Source organism: Miniopterus natalensis, chromosome 4 (genome assembly GCF_054644295.1).
Source record: "Miniopterus natalensis isolate mMinNat1 chromosome 4, mMinNat1.hap1, whole genome shotgun sequence".
NCBI classification, from domain to species: domain Eukaryota; kingdom Metazoa; phylum Chordata; class Mammalia; order Chiroptera; family Miniopteridae; genus Miniopterus; species Miniopterus natalensis.
In genome coordinates, this window is record NC_142084.1 from 8,452,872 (window position 1) to 8,468,167 (window position 15,296).

Below are 15,296 nucleotides of genomic sequence, written 5' to 3' on the forward strand. Positions count from 1 at the left end.
TGAATCTAAAAAAAAAAAATGAACAAACAAACATACTCATAGATACAAAGAACAAACTGATGGTTGTCAGAGAAGAGAGGGTGGGAGAGGGGTGAAAAAGGTAAAGGGGATTAAGAGGTACAAACTTCCAGTTATAAAGTAAGTGACATAGGATATAATGTTCAGCAAAGGGAATATAAAATAACTTTGGCTATGGCCAGTGTGCTCAATGCTTAGAGCTTTGGCTCACTCACCAGAGGGTCGCGGATTTGATTCCTGGGCAAGGGCATGTGCCTGGGTTACAGGTTCGATCCCCAGCCCTGGACTGAGCACATGTGGGAGGCAACCAATTGATGTCTCTCTCACATCAATGTTTCTCTCTCACTCCCTTCCACTTTATCTAAAATCAGTGGAAAGATATCCTCGAGTGAGGATTAATAAAAAAATAAAAATAACATCGTAATTTTGTATGGTGACAGAGGATAATAGAAATACCATGATCAGCCTGGCCGGCATGGCTCAGCACTTAAGCATTGACCTAGGATCCAGGAGACGGTGGCTCGATTCCTGGTCAGGGCACATGCCAGGGTTGCGGGCTCCATCCCCAGCACTGGGCATGCAGGAGGCAGCCGATCAATGACTCTCTCTCATCATTGATGTTTCTCTCTTTCTCCCCCTCTGCCTTCCTCTCTGAAATCAATAAAAATATATATATTTTTTAATACCTTGATCATGTTATAAAGTATACAAATGTAGAATCACTATGTTGTACACCTGAAAGTACCACAATATTGTATGTCAACTATACTTTAATAAAGAAAAAGAAAAGAAAAAGTACCAGGCATACCAGAAAACCAAATGACCAAAAAGGAGGAAAAACAAAGAAATAGATCCACAAGAAATACAAATGATGGAAATATCAGACATAGACTTTAAAATAACATTAAGTATGTTCAGGAAACCAATGAGAAGATGGATAACTTTAGCAACTAAAGCTGTAGTAATCAAGACAGTATAAACAGACAGATTGCTGGAACAAAATAGTGACCAGAAAAAGCCATTCCTATAGGAGCAATAGATTTTCAACCAAGGTGCGAAGGCAGTTCAAATGGGGAAAGAATAATTCTTCAAACAAAATGATGCTCAAACTATTGAACATACCCATAGGCTAAAAGGTGAACTTCAATCTTTATTTCCCTCCATATACAAAAATGTATTCGAAGTGGTTTATCTAAACGTAAAAAGTAAAACTTATAAAACTTCTAGATGATCACATAGGATAAAAATCTTAGTGACATTGGGTTTGGCAAAGATTTCTTTATTCTGACACAAAAGCACCTGCTAGAGAAGGAAAAATAAATCAGATTTTATTAAAATTTAAAACTTTTGTTCTTTAAAGGGCATTGTTACGAAAATAAAAAGGCAGGCCACAGACTGGGAGAAAATATTTGCAAAACATGTATGTCTGACAAAGGAAATGTGTGCAGAGTGTGTGTATTTTTTTTAAACTCTTACAACTTGATACTAGGAAGACAACACAATTTTTTTAAATGGGCAAAAGAGTTGAACAAAATGCTTCACAAAACATATACAATTGGTTAATAAGCACGTGAAAAGGTGCCAGATGTCAGGGAAATGCGAACTAAGCCGCAGTGAGACACCGCGCTCCGGCTGTGGCTGACAGGGAAACCCTGCCGGCTCAGCCTTGGCGAGCCTGCCAGGGAGCGCACCGCACGCACTGCTGGCAGGACGCCCAGCAGCTCAGCTGTTTTAGAAAAGTCACCTCACAGCCATGCAGCCTTTCCTCCTCAGTGTCCACTCGAGGGAAATGGCACTCAGACTCCTACTCACATGTTCATAGCAGCTTTATTTGTATGAGCCAATAAACTACTCTATGACTCCGCTTAAGTAAAATTCTAGAAAGATGCAAACTCACCTGCATTTACCTGGGGGGGAGGGATAGAAATAAGGTGGAAAGAAGGGGAAGAATTATGCGTCACCAGGAAGTTTTGGGGGTGACGGAGATGTTCGCGGTCTTGATTCCAGCAATGATTTCAGGGGTGTGTACATAAGTCAAGACTCATCACATTACACACGTTAAATATGTGCATTCCGTTGTGTCAGTTACACCCCAGTAAAACTGTAAAATGAAACAGTTACTCAGAAAAGGAAATGTAAGTATGCCTTACCTCTGATAGCACAGATAGTCAAATAATGTGAACATTGAATTCTTACCAAAATACAATTGGTTGGGGCAATGGGAAAATGTGTGGATATGGTAAAGGGGGGAAGTCCTCCATAGTAGGGGTTCAGTAGGTAAAGTCCAAGACTGAAGACATTAGGAAGGGTCAGCACAGGCATGTTATTTAGAGACGTGGAGGTAGACATGCCACGAATCTGCTCGAAGTGGCCTCTGAAGAAGGGGAACCGCAAATGACTGATCTTACCACATGTGGGATTAACTGTCTGAACCATGTTAAGGTATAACTTTAATATCAATAAAAACCTGTAATGCACTGTCAGAGCCTCAATGTCACAGCCTCAGTCTGCCCAGGGATGACGCGGCTCTGTGCCCTCCCCACCCTGGGCGCAGACGGGACATGCAGTTTTCCACGTGATCGCGGGTCCCTGGTTGAAGTCACGTTTGTAGGTGGAGGCTTCGTAAGGGCATCAGGCAGCTTTTGCTTTGAAGAGCTCCAGTGGTTAATCTTTTGAGGACCCAAACATTAGAATTTACGTGTTTAAAGTGTGCTTGAGGGATGCCCGAATTCTTTGCCTTTCTCTCATGATAAGAACCCAAAATATAGACACATATTTGAGAAAATGTTATGCTTTGAAGATAATCCACCTTCTTTCCTCCGAGCCACGTGGGAAGCCTCGGGAAGTAGAGGCCTGATGACCTAGTAAGTCTCTTTTTCTTGTGCCTTTTCCAGGTGGTCACTTCTTTCATCGAAGCTCTTTGTCCCCTCGGAGCCTGATGTATGAAAGTGAATTCTCCACAATCGAACCTTCTCTGGACATGTATGATGAGAACAAAACCTGATTTTTTAAATGGGCCTTTGGGGGTCACCTCTGTTGTGACTTGACTTATGATCGCCTTCCTTATTTCTATCTTCTGTCAGCGTCTGTTTTGGAAGAATGGCAGCACTTTCCAAGCTCAGGTTGGGGCTCAAGGTTAAATTGCAGTTTCCCCAAGGTGAGGCTTTGAGGACAGCCTTACTTCCCAGGTGACCTGGTGGCACCAAAAACCCACGCAAAGCTGGCCTCTGAACATGGGCCCTGACAAGCCTGGCTGTATGCAGAAGAGGCAGCCAAGGGGTTAATGTTGCATCGTCAGCGTGTCTGTGAATAACCACATACTGTCTGTGTTGGGGTGATGTTGGCATTTTTAAATACCTTTGTGCTCCCCACTTACGATGCATACTAACTAATGCCCGCAGGCACACTTCTCACTGACGCGGGCACGAGTTGCTGCTGCGTAGCCCACTCTGTGTTTCCCTGTCTCTTAATCTACTTCTTGTTAAAGGACCTCTTTCTGAAGGTTCCTGAGAGAAAGCCTCACCTTTTATCCCTCCTCTGACACTGACCACCAGAGCATCGTGATGGGGCTACAGGCAGGCTGTGCAGGAGAGGCAGTGGTCAACATTGTCATTGAGCATGATGTAAAGTGACACGTGCTTGTGTGACCACCAAAACACTGCAGGCTCTGTCCCTGAGGCCTGTGGACTGATTTGCTTGGCAACCACCAAGGTGTGTGGGGAGGCGGCATTCAGGAGGCCAGCCTGGCAATGATCTCAGGGTGACAGCCAGTGGGTGTCAAAACCAGAACTGTTCTGAGAGCTTTTTCGAGACGATCACATCACTCCTTGCTGTTAGACACCAGATAAGCCCCCGCTTCAGTCTTCACTGGTCTGACCCAGTGCTCTCCCACCAGCCTTGGCATCAGCATGAAGAAGGCGCAGGAGCTTACAGGAAAAGATGTGTGGTAGCTGACGTAGTGCACACCTGGGACACGTGACCTTCCCACACACCTGGGATGACATCAAGTTAACATCACAAGAAACATACATCTTAAGAGTAATCCCAACAAGGAACCATAATGAGCAAATTTATGAAACAAGTCTAGGCATCATTTTGCTCAAGGACACACCCTAGTTCAGCCTGTCTCTCCTAGTGACAGGAGCCTGAAAGAGGGGTGAATGCACTCAGACCCTCCCGTCTTTGTTCCGAGAATGGAAACCTCAGTCTCCATATGCCAAGAGTCAGGCCCAGCAGAAACCACTCAGACCCGCGTATCCCCAGGCTGCTGTTTCCATTGACTCTGTAGGACCGAAGTTTGAGGGGAGCGCTTGCCCTTTCCCATGTGCACCGGCTTCTCTTTAACAGCATCCCTGCTTGCGATTTGTTGCTCAGATGCCTCAGACACAGTTATGCCTGGAACAGAAACCCTCGAAGAACCTAGGGTGGGAACAGCCTAAATTTAGGATCGTCGCCTCGGCTTGATGAGTGGCATTTTGTTTTTAATCATTTGAGGCTGGAACAGTGCAGATTTTTAAGGTCTTGGCAACTTTTTCTTTTTACCTTTAACCAAGGGCTTTTGTTTGTTTCCTTTTTATAGCCCTTGCACTGTAAAAATCGTTTTGATAAAAAGCAGTTTCTAGAGAGCACTGTTGGTAGACAGGTTTGCCGCTGGCTTTGTGGTGAGAGAGCGGAGTCCAGGAGCTTCAGCTCGTCTGCCAGGGGCTCCAGACTCTTACCGGCACTTGTATTTGGTGTGGCTCTTCCCACAGAGAAGAGGGCCCGGTTCTGACCCTGTTGTCCCCACCGCCACCTTGCTTTCCTGAACCAGAACTCAGATTCCAATGCAGCATTTTCTTCTGATTTGTGCAGTCTTACAAAAGCAATGACATTAAATTTCACTCGAGACTTCTTTACTGAAAAGAAATGAAATTACTTGAGAAGAAATTTAAAATTCAGGCCCCTGCAAATTTACTTACTGATAGAATATTTGAATTTCTGGTAAATCTAGGGCACACATTCCCTGTTGAATAACCAAGGAGGCATTTCCTACAGGGAGTTCACTCAGAACAGCGCTTCAGATCCCAGTGAGACACACTTTCCCTGAAAATTGGGGCCACTTTCCCTCTCAGCTACATAATGTCCTGCCTTTGTCAGGAGGGACAGTAACTTCTCCATGAAGGTCATGCACTTCGGGAATAGCAAGGGTGGCCTGATTTGTCTCAGATAACAGCCTCTTTGTGGGCAGCTGTGCTGAGGGGAGTCCTCCACTGAGCCATCTAGGGATGGGGGACCCCCGCAGGGTGCAGATGCCAGGGCTGCTTTCAAGTGCTGTTCATGAGAACACACCTCAACATGGGCACTCCTGCCTCTGAGAAGCTCAAGATCCAGGGAGCAGAGTTTATTAGCTAGGCGGATGTGGTCAAGGGCGCAGAGAGGCATTTTTTCCACATTGTATGAGCATCTCACGTGTTGAAATTCTTACAGCCACCGCAGTTATTACCTGGGAAATGTATGATAACCTTTGACCGTTTGGGGGAGGTAAGGTGGGGACAGCTTGAGGGATAGAAGGGGCAGAGGTGTTACCTACACCACAGGCCTCCGGCGCTGCAGTGGACTGCTCTGAGCTGGGCCTGGCTGCAGCCCAGGCCCAGGCCCAGCGGGTGCAGACCGGCAGCACGACCGCAGGAAGCAGCATGTGGACCGAGGTCTGGAGCAGCCAGGAACTGGGTTGGGACAGTTAAAATGCAAATGCTTACAGTTGGTGATTTTTAGCTTCCTAAATGGAGAACTTCCCCTAGCCCTCCTTTCCTGTTATTTCGGAGAAAGAGAGGTGGCTGACCAGAAAACAGCCCAGGTGTCCACAGGAGGAGGCCCAGGCCCGGTGGCAGGGGTGCTGTTAGTGGGCACCATGTCTGCCCAGGGCTGCCTGCCTCTGCCCCCTCAGGGGAAGACTAGTTCTAAAAACGCCTGGTAAAGCCTGGCGAGCCCCACTCTTTAAGAAAGGCTCTATCTCCCTGCCCCTTCTCGGGCCTGACTCGGAGAATGTCCATGAGGCACTTCCCTTAACACCTGCCAGCTGCCCCGATGCCTGCAACAGCCCAGCTTCAAAAGATGGGGTCACACCCTAGCCAGGTGGCTCATTTGGTTGGAGTATTGTCCCTTACACTAAAAGGTTGGGGGCACATACCTAGGTTGTGGGTTCGATTCCTGGTTGGGGCACATACGGGAGTGCAGGAGGCAACCAGATGTTGCACGTCTATGTTTCTCTCTCATTCTCTCTCTAAAATCTATAAAAGCATATCCTCAACTGAGGATTAAAACCAAAAGATGGGGTCACAAAGCGTTTAAACAAAATAAGGTTGCTAAATTTAACGAACTTGATGTTTCCTATGGGCTTTATAAGTTCTCTTATTTTTATTACCCCTCACATCTAGTTCTTTCCTTGATCTACACGTTAAACAAAACTGGTTTTAACTGTCCCTGGCTGGTGTGGTTCAGTGGTTGGAGTGCTGGCCTGCGCACCGAAGGGTTGCAAGTTCGATTCCTGGTCAAGGGAGCATACCTGGGTTGCAGGTTCAATCCCCAGTTTGGGTGTGTGGGGGAGGCAACTGAACAATGTGTCTCTCTCACATCAATGTTTCTCTCTCTCCCCCTCTCACTCTTACCCTCTGCCTCTCTCTCCCCCCCTTTCCCTTCCACTCTCTCTGAAAAAAAAAAATCACTGGAAAAAATATCCTCAGGTGAAGATTAACACAAGCAAACAAAACTGGTTTTAACTGAACAAAATGTTGCTGTGCTGTTAACCTGTATTATTTATGCAGCGTTTCTGCTTTAGGCAAACGAGATAGTACTGTCAGGGCACCTTGACAAGTGGTTGCTGCTCATAAATGTCATGCAACAAAAACACTGATTTCCAGGAAGTAGGATTTAGAAGGAAAAAGGTAGGATTATAAGGTTAATTTTGTCAACAGACTTTATTATGTTCTCACTGTGCCAAACGCATATACTCAGAGTTCAGGTGAATCCAGTGATCATTAAGATTTCGGCTGTTATAAAAAACTGGCACATTAACAACCAACGGGGATGTGAGGCCAGATGAAATGAGAGCAAGTCATGAAGAGGGGTTTCCAGGGCACACGCAGAGGGGCATAGTGCAGCCGCGGAGAGGCCCAGAAGCACCTGCAGTTGCTGGGAATGCAACACCTCGGGTGAAGGCAGAACAGGGGGGCTTGAGATGACAAAGGTGTTGGTGTCACTTGCTAGGCAGGGAAGCTTTGCTGAGGGGAGGGCCCAGATCTCTGTTTGGAGAGTGAGCTGGGATGGGGGTGGGCTGGATAGGCCCTGCGATGATGCCTGGCTGCCGGGCCTGCCTGCCTGCCTTAGAGCAGCAAACTTCCCAGCAGGGCCAAGACTGGGGTCTGGCTGAAAGTGCAAAAAGAGGGAGCCGGGAGATTGAAGCCGAAGCCCAGGCTGCTAGTCTTGGTGACAGGGTGGGATTGGTGGGACCCAGGGAGAGCCCTTGTGGGAGCACCGTAGATCTCGGGGCTGGCAGGGCCTCTACAGGAGCATGGAGATGCAGCTCTGGGTCCCCAGCACAGGTTTGGTGAGAAACAGCCATCAGGGCATGGCCCCTCTGTACATCAGAGGTCCTGGGAAGCTGTTTTAAATGTACATGTCACCTATACCTACCCAAGTAGTCTCCATCCAACTGCAGTTCCTCAGTGCCCCACATCTCCTCTCCTTCCCTCCCTCTCTCTCTCTCTCTCTCTCTCACACACAGTGTACACAAGGCACATGCACTCTCCTTTCCACACACACTCACTGGGCTTAGAATCCCAGAGAGAGTGCCTGGCCAGGCCTGGCGTTCCCTTATTTCAGACGGTGATGGAAGCCAGAGCGGGGCTCAGATTGCCCAGTGACATGAGAGCCAGGCTTAGGGTAAAGCCCTGGGGAGAGTGACATTAGGTGTGGGCAGAAGGAGCTGCTGACAGCAACCAATTTAGAAACACCACTGAGTGTAATTTCCCTATTTGAGAAAGGTGGTGTTCACCTCACTCTGTGCCAGAGGCAGACCAGCTGGCCCTCACCCAGTCCCAGAAACAAAGTTTGGGATCAAACTCAGAATTTGCTCCCAGCTCCACACATGAGTAAGGGTGACCGTTATGACACCCACAGTTTAAAATCAGTGGCTTCCCTCTTGAGGGCAGTTGTTACAAGTAAGGTGCATCTAGTTTGCCTTCTCTTTTGGCCTCATTGGTAAATTGTTGCAAAGCCCACTGTACCAAGGATGAGCGTTGAGTGTATGTACCGTCCATGGACATGGCTGAGGTCCCGTCAGCAGGACTGGAAAACGCCTTATATAGTTTAGGTATCATAACATCAGAGGGAAAACAGAAGGAAGGGTAGAGAGGCGAGGCGCCTGGGTGCGCCTGCGTTCAGTTCTGCTGCTCTTGCCGCCTGTGAAGCAGCGCGAGCCGGGCCAGGAGCCTGTGCTCTGTGGGGGAGTTTCTCCTGCAGGGGCCATGTCTCCGACTGAACCCACCTCCAAGCTCTGGGGCTTCAGGTCCCCAGCTCATACTCAGCTCCTGGGGGCCTGGGAAAGGGGGACTGAGGCAGGGTCAGGAGCCCCCTCGTGGCCTTGGGCTCCTCTGGGGTGTTAGTCAAGTCCGGAGGTTTGCCCTCTTTCTTAAGGTGTCCTGGATGATCCCAACAAACTGAGCCTTGAAGAAAAGAGACCAGTAAGTCCCTGGCAGACGTAGGATGAAAGCAGTCACCTGTGTTCTCTAGAGCAGCATCCCAGGAGCCTTCAGGGACCCTGGAGGGAAGGGGTTCCGTCGGCCCCGGTTGCTAAAAGGACGGCATATCTGCACCCAAGACTTGGCTCCCCTGGTCCCACAAGGCCCTGTGGGGGTCCCTAGTCCGTGACCTGGGACTCATCTGGGATTTTCCCTCTCTCAGTTCACCCTAGCTAATGCTGTTTTTCTGTTTTCTTCACTTCAACTTGAGGAAGAAGGAAGATACTTTACAACAAACAAAAAGCATAAAACTATGAACTCCATGCAACTTGAGTATTAACCTTCCAGAAGGATTCAGTGCTGCTGGAGGGCTCAGACCTCCACGCTGGGCTCTCCTTTGTCGCCGTGGAAGAGTCCACGGCGATACACCCGGAGAAGTGGGTCTGGGGTAGCACAAGCCAGCTTCGGCGACCTGAGAGGACTGACTTTCTCAGCAGCAGCAGGCCTGGCACAGCGCGGCTGGTGCCCCAGGCAGCTGCCAGAGCCTGCGCGCTGGAGCCCAGAGTGGCGGTCGGCTTAGCAGGAGGCCTTCGGGAGCCACCCACATTCTCCTTCTGCGGAAAATCTGAGAGCTAGAGAATGTCCTGAGCACCCTTTTCTCGGCTGCAGTGGACTTTTTATCCCCTGGGACACAGCTCCCAGGGTCCCCAGTCTGTTTTAATGCTGGGCTAAAACAGTTAAGCTCTCGCCAGTCCACTGTGGTGCACTTGGGGGTGCCAGTCATTGGGTGAGCCTGACAGACTCCGGACACCCCTCAGCAATGATCACCCTCTCTCTCCAGAAATCTCTACAGCCCCTGGCAACTGTTGAGAGTTACAGATGATTGTTCTGAGTTATTTTTACAAATTTAACCCAACAGAAAGTAAACTCTAATTTGCTTTCAGAATTATCCTTCGTCCACATCTAAGTCGAAGTATATTTACACTATGTGACATTAAAGGACTTTTCCAGTGACTGAGAGGTACTGAGCTGAAATGTTTGTAAAAACAAAAGGTGGGGGTGGGGTAGGCGGATCGTAACATACAGGTCATTTCTTTCCCTCAGGTGAGTAAGCTGTTCCCAAACAGAAAGGCTGACCACCTAGCGACTGCCAACATGCCATGTGGACCAGGTCACCAGGTGTGGCCAGTGCCAGGTTCCAACTCCTTTCCCGGGTGCCCAGCCTGAGATAATATGTGCCATCCTGGAGCAAAGCAGAGAGGGCGCTATGTCCATCCATAGTGCCCAGGCCTGGCTGCTGGCCCTGACTGGTGCCTTAGGCCAGTGCTTGGGGCCAGATTCTGGTGTCTTAAGCTGAGAATGGATAGGAGGGTCTACTCCCAAGTGGCAATGGCTCTGAGGAAACTTGACCAGTGCGATTACAAAAACAGGAAAGGACTCCAAGCTAGGAAATGCTATTTGGGGTAGGGAACATCGTCAACTAACAGAACAGTCCTGTTCCTGTACAAGAGAAGGAGTTGGTCCAAACCCTGGGCCATATATGTCACAATTGTTTTTGACCCTCCGTAGCTTTTGTACTCATCAAATATTAAAGTTGCCCCTTTCATATTTGTGTCATTCAAAGAGCTCCTCCTACTCTGGGTTCCTGCTAACTATGCACAACATCTCAGAGGATGGCATACAAAGTATTTTTCTAACTACAGCACAGGTGATTTGGGATGGGGGAGGCTGGGATATACTTAAATGTGGCAAATGGCTCAGCTTCCACCTTGAGTGATGAAAGGGAAACTATGCACTTGAATTAATCCACCATTGGATAGCTTGTGCCAGAAAGAGCGCACAGCAAAGATCCAAGAAGCAAAACTGATCATTAGCTTAATTTAGGGGCTCACTGAGGGAGGAGTTAGCTTGTCTAGAACACATACACCTGCAAGTAGACTATGAGCTGATTTCTCGGCAATCAGATCTTATAAGCCCTTTAAAATGTTCTGGGCAGCGCAACTCCTAGGTCTGTATGGTTGATGTAAGTATAATTAAGTAGTGAAATTGTATGGTATATACCTATATGCCAATAGTGTATACCTGTATGTGGGATTTGCTAATATAACCATTTCAATAAAAATCTATTGAAAAAGCTGCTTTGCCACATGGAATACTGTTGGAGGTAACCTATATCAGCGAGGACTCTTACAGAAACCGCAACCAAAACTAGCTTAAGGAAAAGGGGAATGCAGCGAGTGGCTCACAAAAGCTAAAATGCCAGGGGTATGTTTCTCTCAGGGTATGGCATGGTTTGGTCCTCAAACACGGATACCAGGGCACATTGCTAGCTTTGCTTCCTCCAGGCAAACTTCAGTCTCAGGCTCAGGATAGTGGTAGCCCCATGAGCAGTAGTCCTGATCTAATTCCCCAGGAGGTAACCCAGGCCAGAATGGCATTTCCTTAACCCTAACTGGCTTGCTGGGAGGCACACGGTCATCACCAAACTAGCCACTGTGGTCACAGAGGTAGAATGTGCCAGTGGTCAAGGCCAGCATGGGTTCCACTTCTGCCACCCAATAGTGCATTCAGCTTCACCTGAAAGACAGGTTCCAAGAGTTCTAAGGTGTGGTCCCCACAACAAAATCAAGATGCTGCACAGAAAGAAGTGGATTCTGGGACAAAGCAGCAGATGTCCCATACAGGCAGAAAAGAGCTGGAGCCAGAAAGAGCTGCACATGAGTACCAACTCTGCCACTTAACTAGTAGGAACTTGGCAGATCATTTCACCTGTCTGGATTTTGGTTTTATCATCTCTGAAATAGGGATCATAAAATACCTACCTCATAGGGTTAATGTGTGAGGATTAGATTTAAAATAATGTAAGAAGTCTAGTATCTCAAATACATAAGTAGCTCTTACAATGCAACAATAAAAAGACAACCCAATTTAACACGGGCAAAGGATGTGAATAGACATTTCTGCAAGGAAGAAGCACAAATGACCATCAAGTACATGAAAAGATGCTCTATGTCATAAGTCATTAGGGAACCACAAATCCAAACGACATGAGGTGCCACTTCACACCCACTAGGATGGCTAGAATAGCAAAGCTAGGCAGTAACCAATGTTGAGGAGACACCAAGAAACCGCAACCCTCACACATCGCTGGTGCCAGTGTGAAACGTATGGCTGCTTTGAAGAACAGTTTGGTGGGCCCTCAAAAAGGTTACCATGCCCTTACGTATGACTGAACAATTCCGCTCCTAGCGACCTGCTCGAGAGAACTGAAAACATGTCCACGCAAAGACTTGCACACAGCTGTTTATAGCATGATTCACAATAGCCAAAAAGGAGAAACAACACAAATGTCCACCAACTGATGACCAGATTGACAAAACATGGCCCATCCATACAATGGACTGTTATTCAGCCATAAAAGGGAATGAAGCACTGACATGCCATAGCATGGACGAAGCTTGAACAGGTTATAGTAACTAAAAGAAGCCAGACACGAAGGCCACGTATTGTAGGATGTTATTTACATGAAATGTCCAGAATGGGCAAATCTATAGGGAAAGGTAGGTGGTTGCCAGGAGTGGAAGGGGGTGGGGAATGGGGAGCGGCTGCTAATGGGTAAGGGATTTCTCTTTTGAAGTGATGAAAATGTTCTGGATTAGATAGTGGTGATGGTCGCACAACTTTGTGAATATACTAACGGTCACTGAATTGTGCGATTTAAAAGGGTGAATTTTATGGAATATGAATTATAGCTTAGAAAATAAAAGAAAAAATGAAGTAGGCTTATCACATCCTAAGTGCTCAATAAATGTTTGTTCTTTTCCTGTTTATAAAGAGTAGCTCTCAAAAGGTGGTTTCCAGGTCAGCAGCATCCACAACACATCAGAACATGTTAGAAGTACAAGTACTCTGAGGTGGGGCTCTGCAATCTGTATTTTAACAAGCACTGCAGTTTGAGAACCACTGGAATGAAGAAGCCAAATAACGCTCACCTCCTTTCCCGGTGTTAACAAGTACTTCCAAATTCTTGAGATCTCAAGGGCACGTTAACCTTCCAAGGTTTAAAGAAAACCAGCCTCTACATCTTGCAAGCTGAGAGCCTTAAGCAATATATCAGAAGACTTTTGATCACTCTGTCAGCCATGAAACCACCTGTTTATAGCGACATCTATCATATTCGATTCTTGAATGCCAGTGACAGAAACCCAATTCGAAACTCGCGTGAGTCTCCAGGGTGACTCTGAAGCGCCCCTCCCTCTGCGTATCTCCCGGACCTGCCGGAGGGCGACCCTGCACGGCCGCCGGCCCCGGGCATTCTGCACCCTCGCCTGCTGCCCCCGGCGGAGTCACCAGCTTCCCCGGCCACTCGGAGGAGTCAGTGTCCGGCGGAGGGGTCCACCCCCGCAGGCCGGCGCTGGAAGAGCAGGGGCCGCTTCCCTGCGCCGGGGCAGCCCGCGCACGCGGGGCAGAAGCCTCGGCTGGCGCCAGGTCCACCCAGGCCTAGTGTCCTGCGCTGAATTCTGAGGCTCCTGCAGCCTCGGGGCTTCGTGAAAACCTGCCCTCGGCTCCCGAAGGTCCTCCTAGTCTTAGGCCCGAGTGTCAACATTCAGAGAATTATGACAATGGTCTAGCCCTTTTCCACCGCCCCCTGCCAGGGTAACACGCGCTGGCCGCGCTGCCCCAGCAGCCAACGTGTACCTCCAAACGCTGCCGCTTTACATTTCACCCCCAAACTCTGGACACGTTTTCACAAAACGCCAGGGTCCCTGCTCTCTGCCCAACCAGTTCCCCTTGGCCTGTGTGCTCTGCCGTTCCGGGCAGAGTCCGTGACCGTGGGGCTGACAGTTTCTCACAGACGATGCTACCGCGCTGGGGCCTGGGGCTGAGGGGACGCGAACTCGGCGGAGCAGATGGGCGTGGTCCGGGTGGGGGCGGGGCCTGCGCTAGCGGGGCGGTGTCCTATGTAGGCGGGGCCTGCGGGGCGGGGCGTTGTCCTGGGGGCGGGGCCTGCGTGGGGGCGGGGCCTGCGTGGACTGGGCCGTCCCGGACCGCCGAGCGCCCGCGTCCCGCTGTCCGGACTCCCGCCAGGGGGCGTCGCTCGCTCCGCCCTCCCGCTCGGCCCCGGCGCGGCGACGGCGCTGGCGCTTCCGCCTGGCGCGCCGGGCCGGAGCGAGCGGCCCCACGATGTGGCTGGGCCCGGAGGAGGTGCTGGTGGCCAACGCGCTGTGGGTGACAGAACGGGCCAACCCCTTCTTCGTGCTGCAGCGGCGCCGGGGCCACGGCAGGGGCGGCGGCCTCACGGGTGAGAGGCGCGCAGCAGCCTGGCGGGAAGGGCGCGCCGGGTGGCGGGGCAGGACGGTCGACCCGCCCGGACAGGCCCGGCCTCAGCTGGTTGTCGCGGACGCGCACGTCAGCGCGCGAGATCGAGCCTGGCGGGGCCCGGAGGCCCGGGCCGGGGCCGCGGGGTGGGGACTGAGCGGGGTTGCTGGCTGTGGGGACCGGGCAGGGGCGGCGGGGAGGGCGCGGCGGGGGAGGGGCGCGAGGCAGGGGCCGGGCGGGGGCGGGAGGAAGACGGCTGAGCTGGCCTTCGGAGGTTGGTCGGGAGACTTCGGTCAACCCGGGAAGGCTGGCGGCGGCCTCCGTCCTCACTCGGAGCTGGTGAGCTTCCCGGGGCTCGGCTGAGGCGTGTGCGGCTGCCCGGAGTGGGATTTCACAGCTGACAGTCAGCAAGATCTCCCGGGCCTCCTCCTCCGCCTCAGTTTCCCCAGGGGCCTCTAAGTGGGCAAGGGACGCGGCACACCTTTCCTTTTGCCTCCTTCATTCCCAGCTCACCAAAGAATTGCCCTTTTAACAAGATCAGAGGTCCCCCCCCCCCCCAGCTGCGGGCCGCCCTCCACCCCATCCCTCCAGCTTCTCCTGTCCACCTTTCCTGATTCTTGGCGCCATTGGAGCTGCAGACCAAGCTTTGCCAGATGATCAGTAGACGGTGGTCCCTTGAGCTAGCCAGGGTGCTTCTGTACCCATGTGGGCATCTCCACTCATCCAGGATGAGGCTGGACAGGCAGGCATCTCCTGGAGATCCAAGGAATATCCACTGGGCTGCCTCTGCGGTGTCCGAGGCCCCTCGTGCCCCCGGGCCTGCGCAGGCACTGCCAGAGCAGAGCTGGGTCAAGCTCGGGGGCAAACCAGTGTCTGTGCTCCTCAGGTGCCCTGTTGTTGCCATACAGGACTGCAGGCCCAGTGTTGCCAGATCTTCCTATTTACCAAGAGATTCTCTGTGAAATGTCCTGATTTTAAACATTAGCAGCTAATACAGTCCTTCCAGATGCAGAGGCTTCCCGTGGGAGACCTCTGCTGCCAGCCCCACCTGGGCCACACCTCCTAATGGGGAAGAGACTCTACCATTCCCAGGAAAACTATGTTCCCTTCAGTGCCTTGGGCTCACTGAGAATCATGGGAGCCAGTGCTGGACCTGCCTCCTGTCCAGAGTGCTCAGTGGAGGTGAGACAGCAGCCCCTCTGGAGAGGCTGACCAGTGGTCACCCTTGGAAGCTGCTGCAAG

General features: G+C 50.5%; 2 protein-coding genes across 4 annotated transcripts in view; both read left to right on the top strand.

Annotated features, from left to right (window-relative positions):
* RNF130 (ring finger protein 130) overlaps positions 1–3,123 on the top strand; it is a 101,773-nt gene extending 98,650 nt beyond the window's left edge. Inside the window, exon 8 of one of the 2 annotated variants that reach the window (XM_087816251.1) lies at positions 2,913–3,123. In XM_087816251.1, the coding sequence (XP_087672377.1) occupies positions 2,913–3,022 (110 nt within the window). In that variant the 3' untranslated portion in view covers positions 3,023–3,123. The remainder of the gene's footprint in view (positions 1–2,912) is intronic. The other variant, XM_087816249.1, reaches the window with a different exon arrangement.
* Positions 3,124–13,919: 10,796 nt separating this feature from the next.
* Positions 13,920–15,296, top strand: part of TBC1D9B (TBC1 domain family member 9B) — a 40,445-nt gene continuing 39,068 nt past the window's right edge. For both annotated transcript variants that reach the window (XM_087816253.1, XM_087816254.1), the window contains exon 1: positions 13,920–14,037. In XM_087816253.1, coding sequence (XP_087672379.1) covers positions 13,920–14,037 — 118 coding nt within the window. The remainder of the gene's footprint in view (positions 14,038–15,296) is intronic.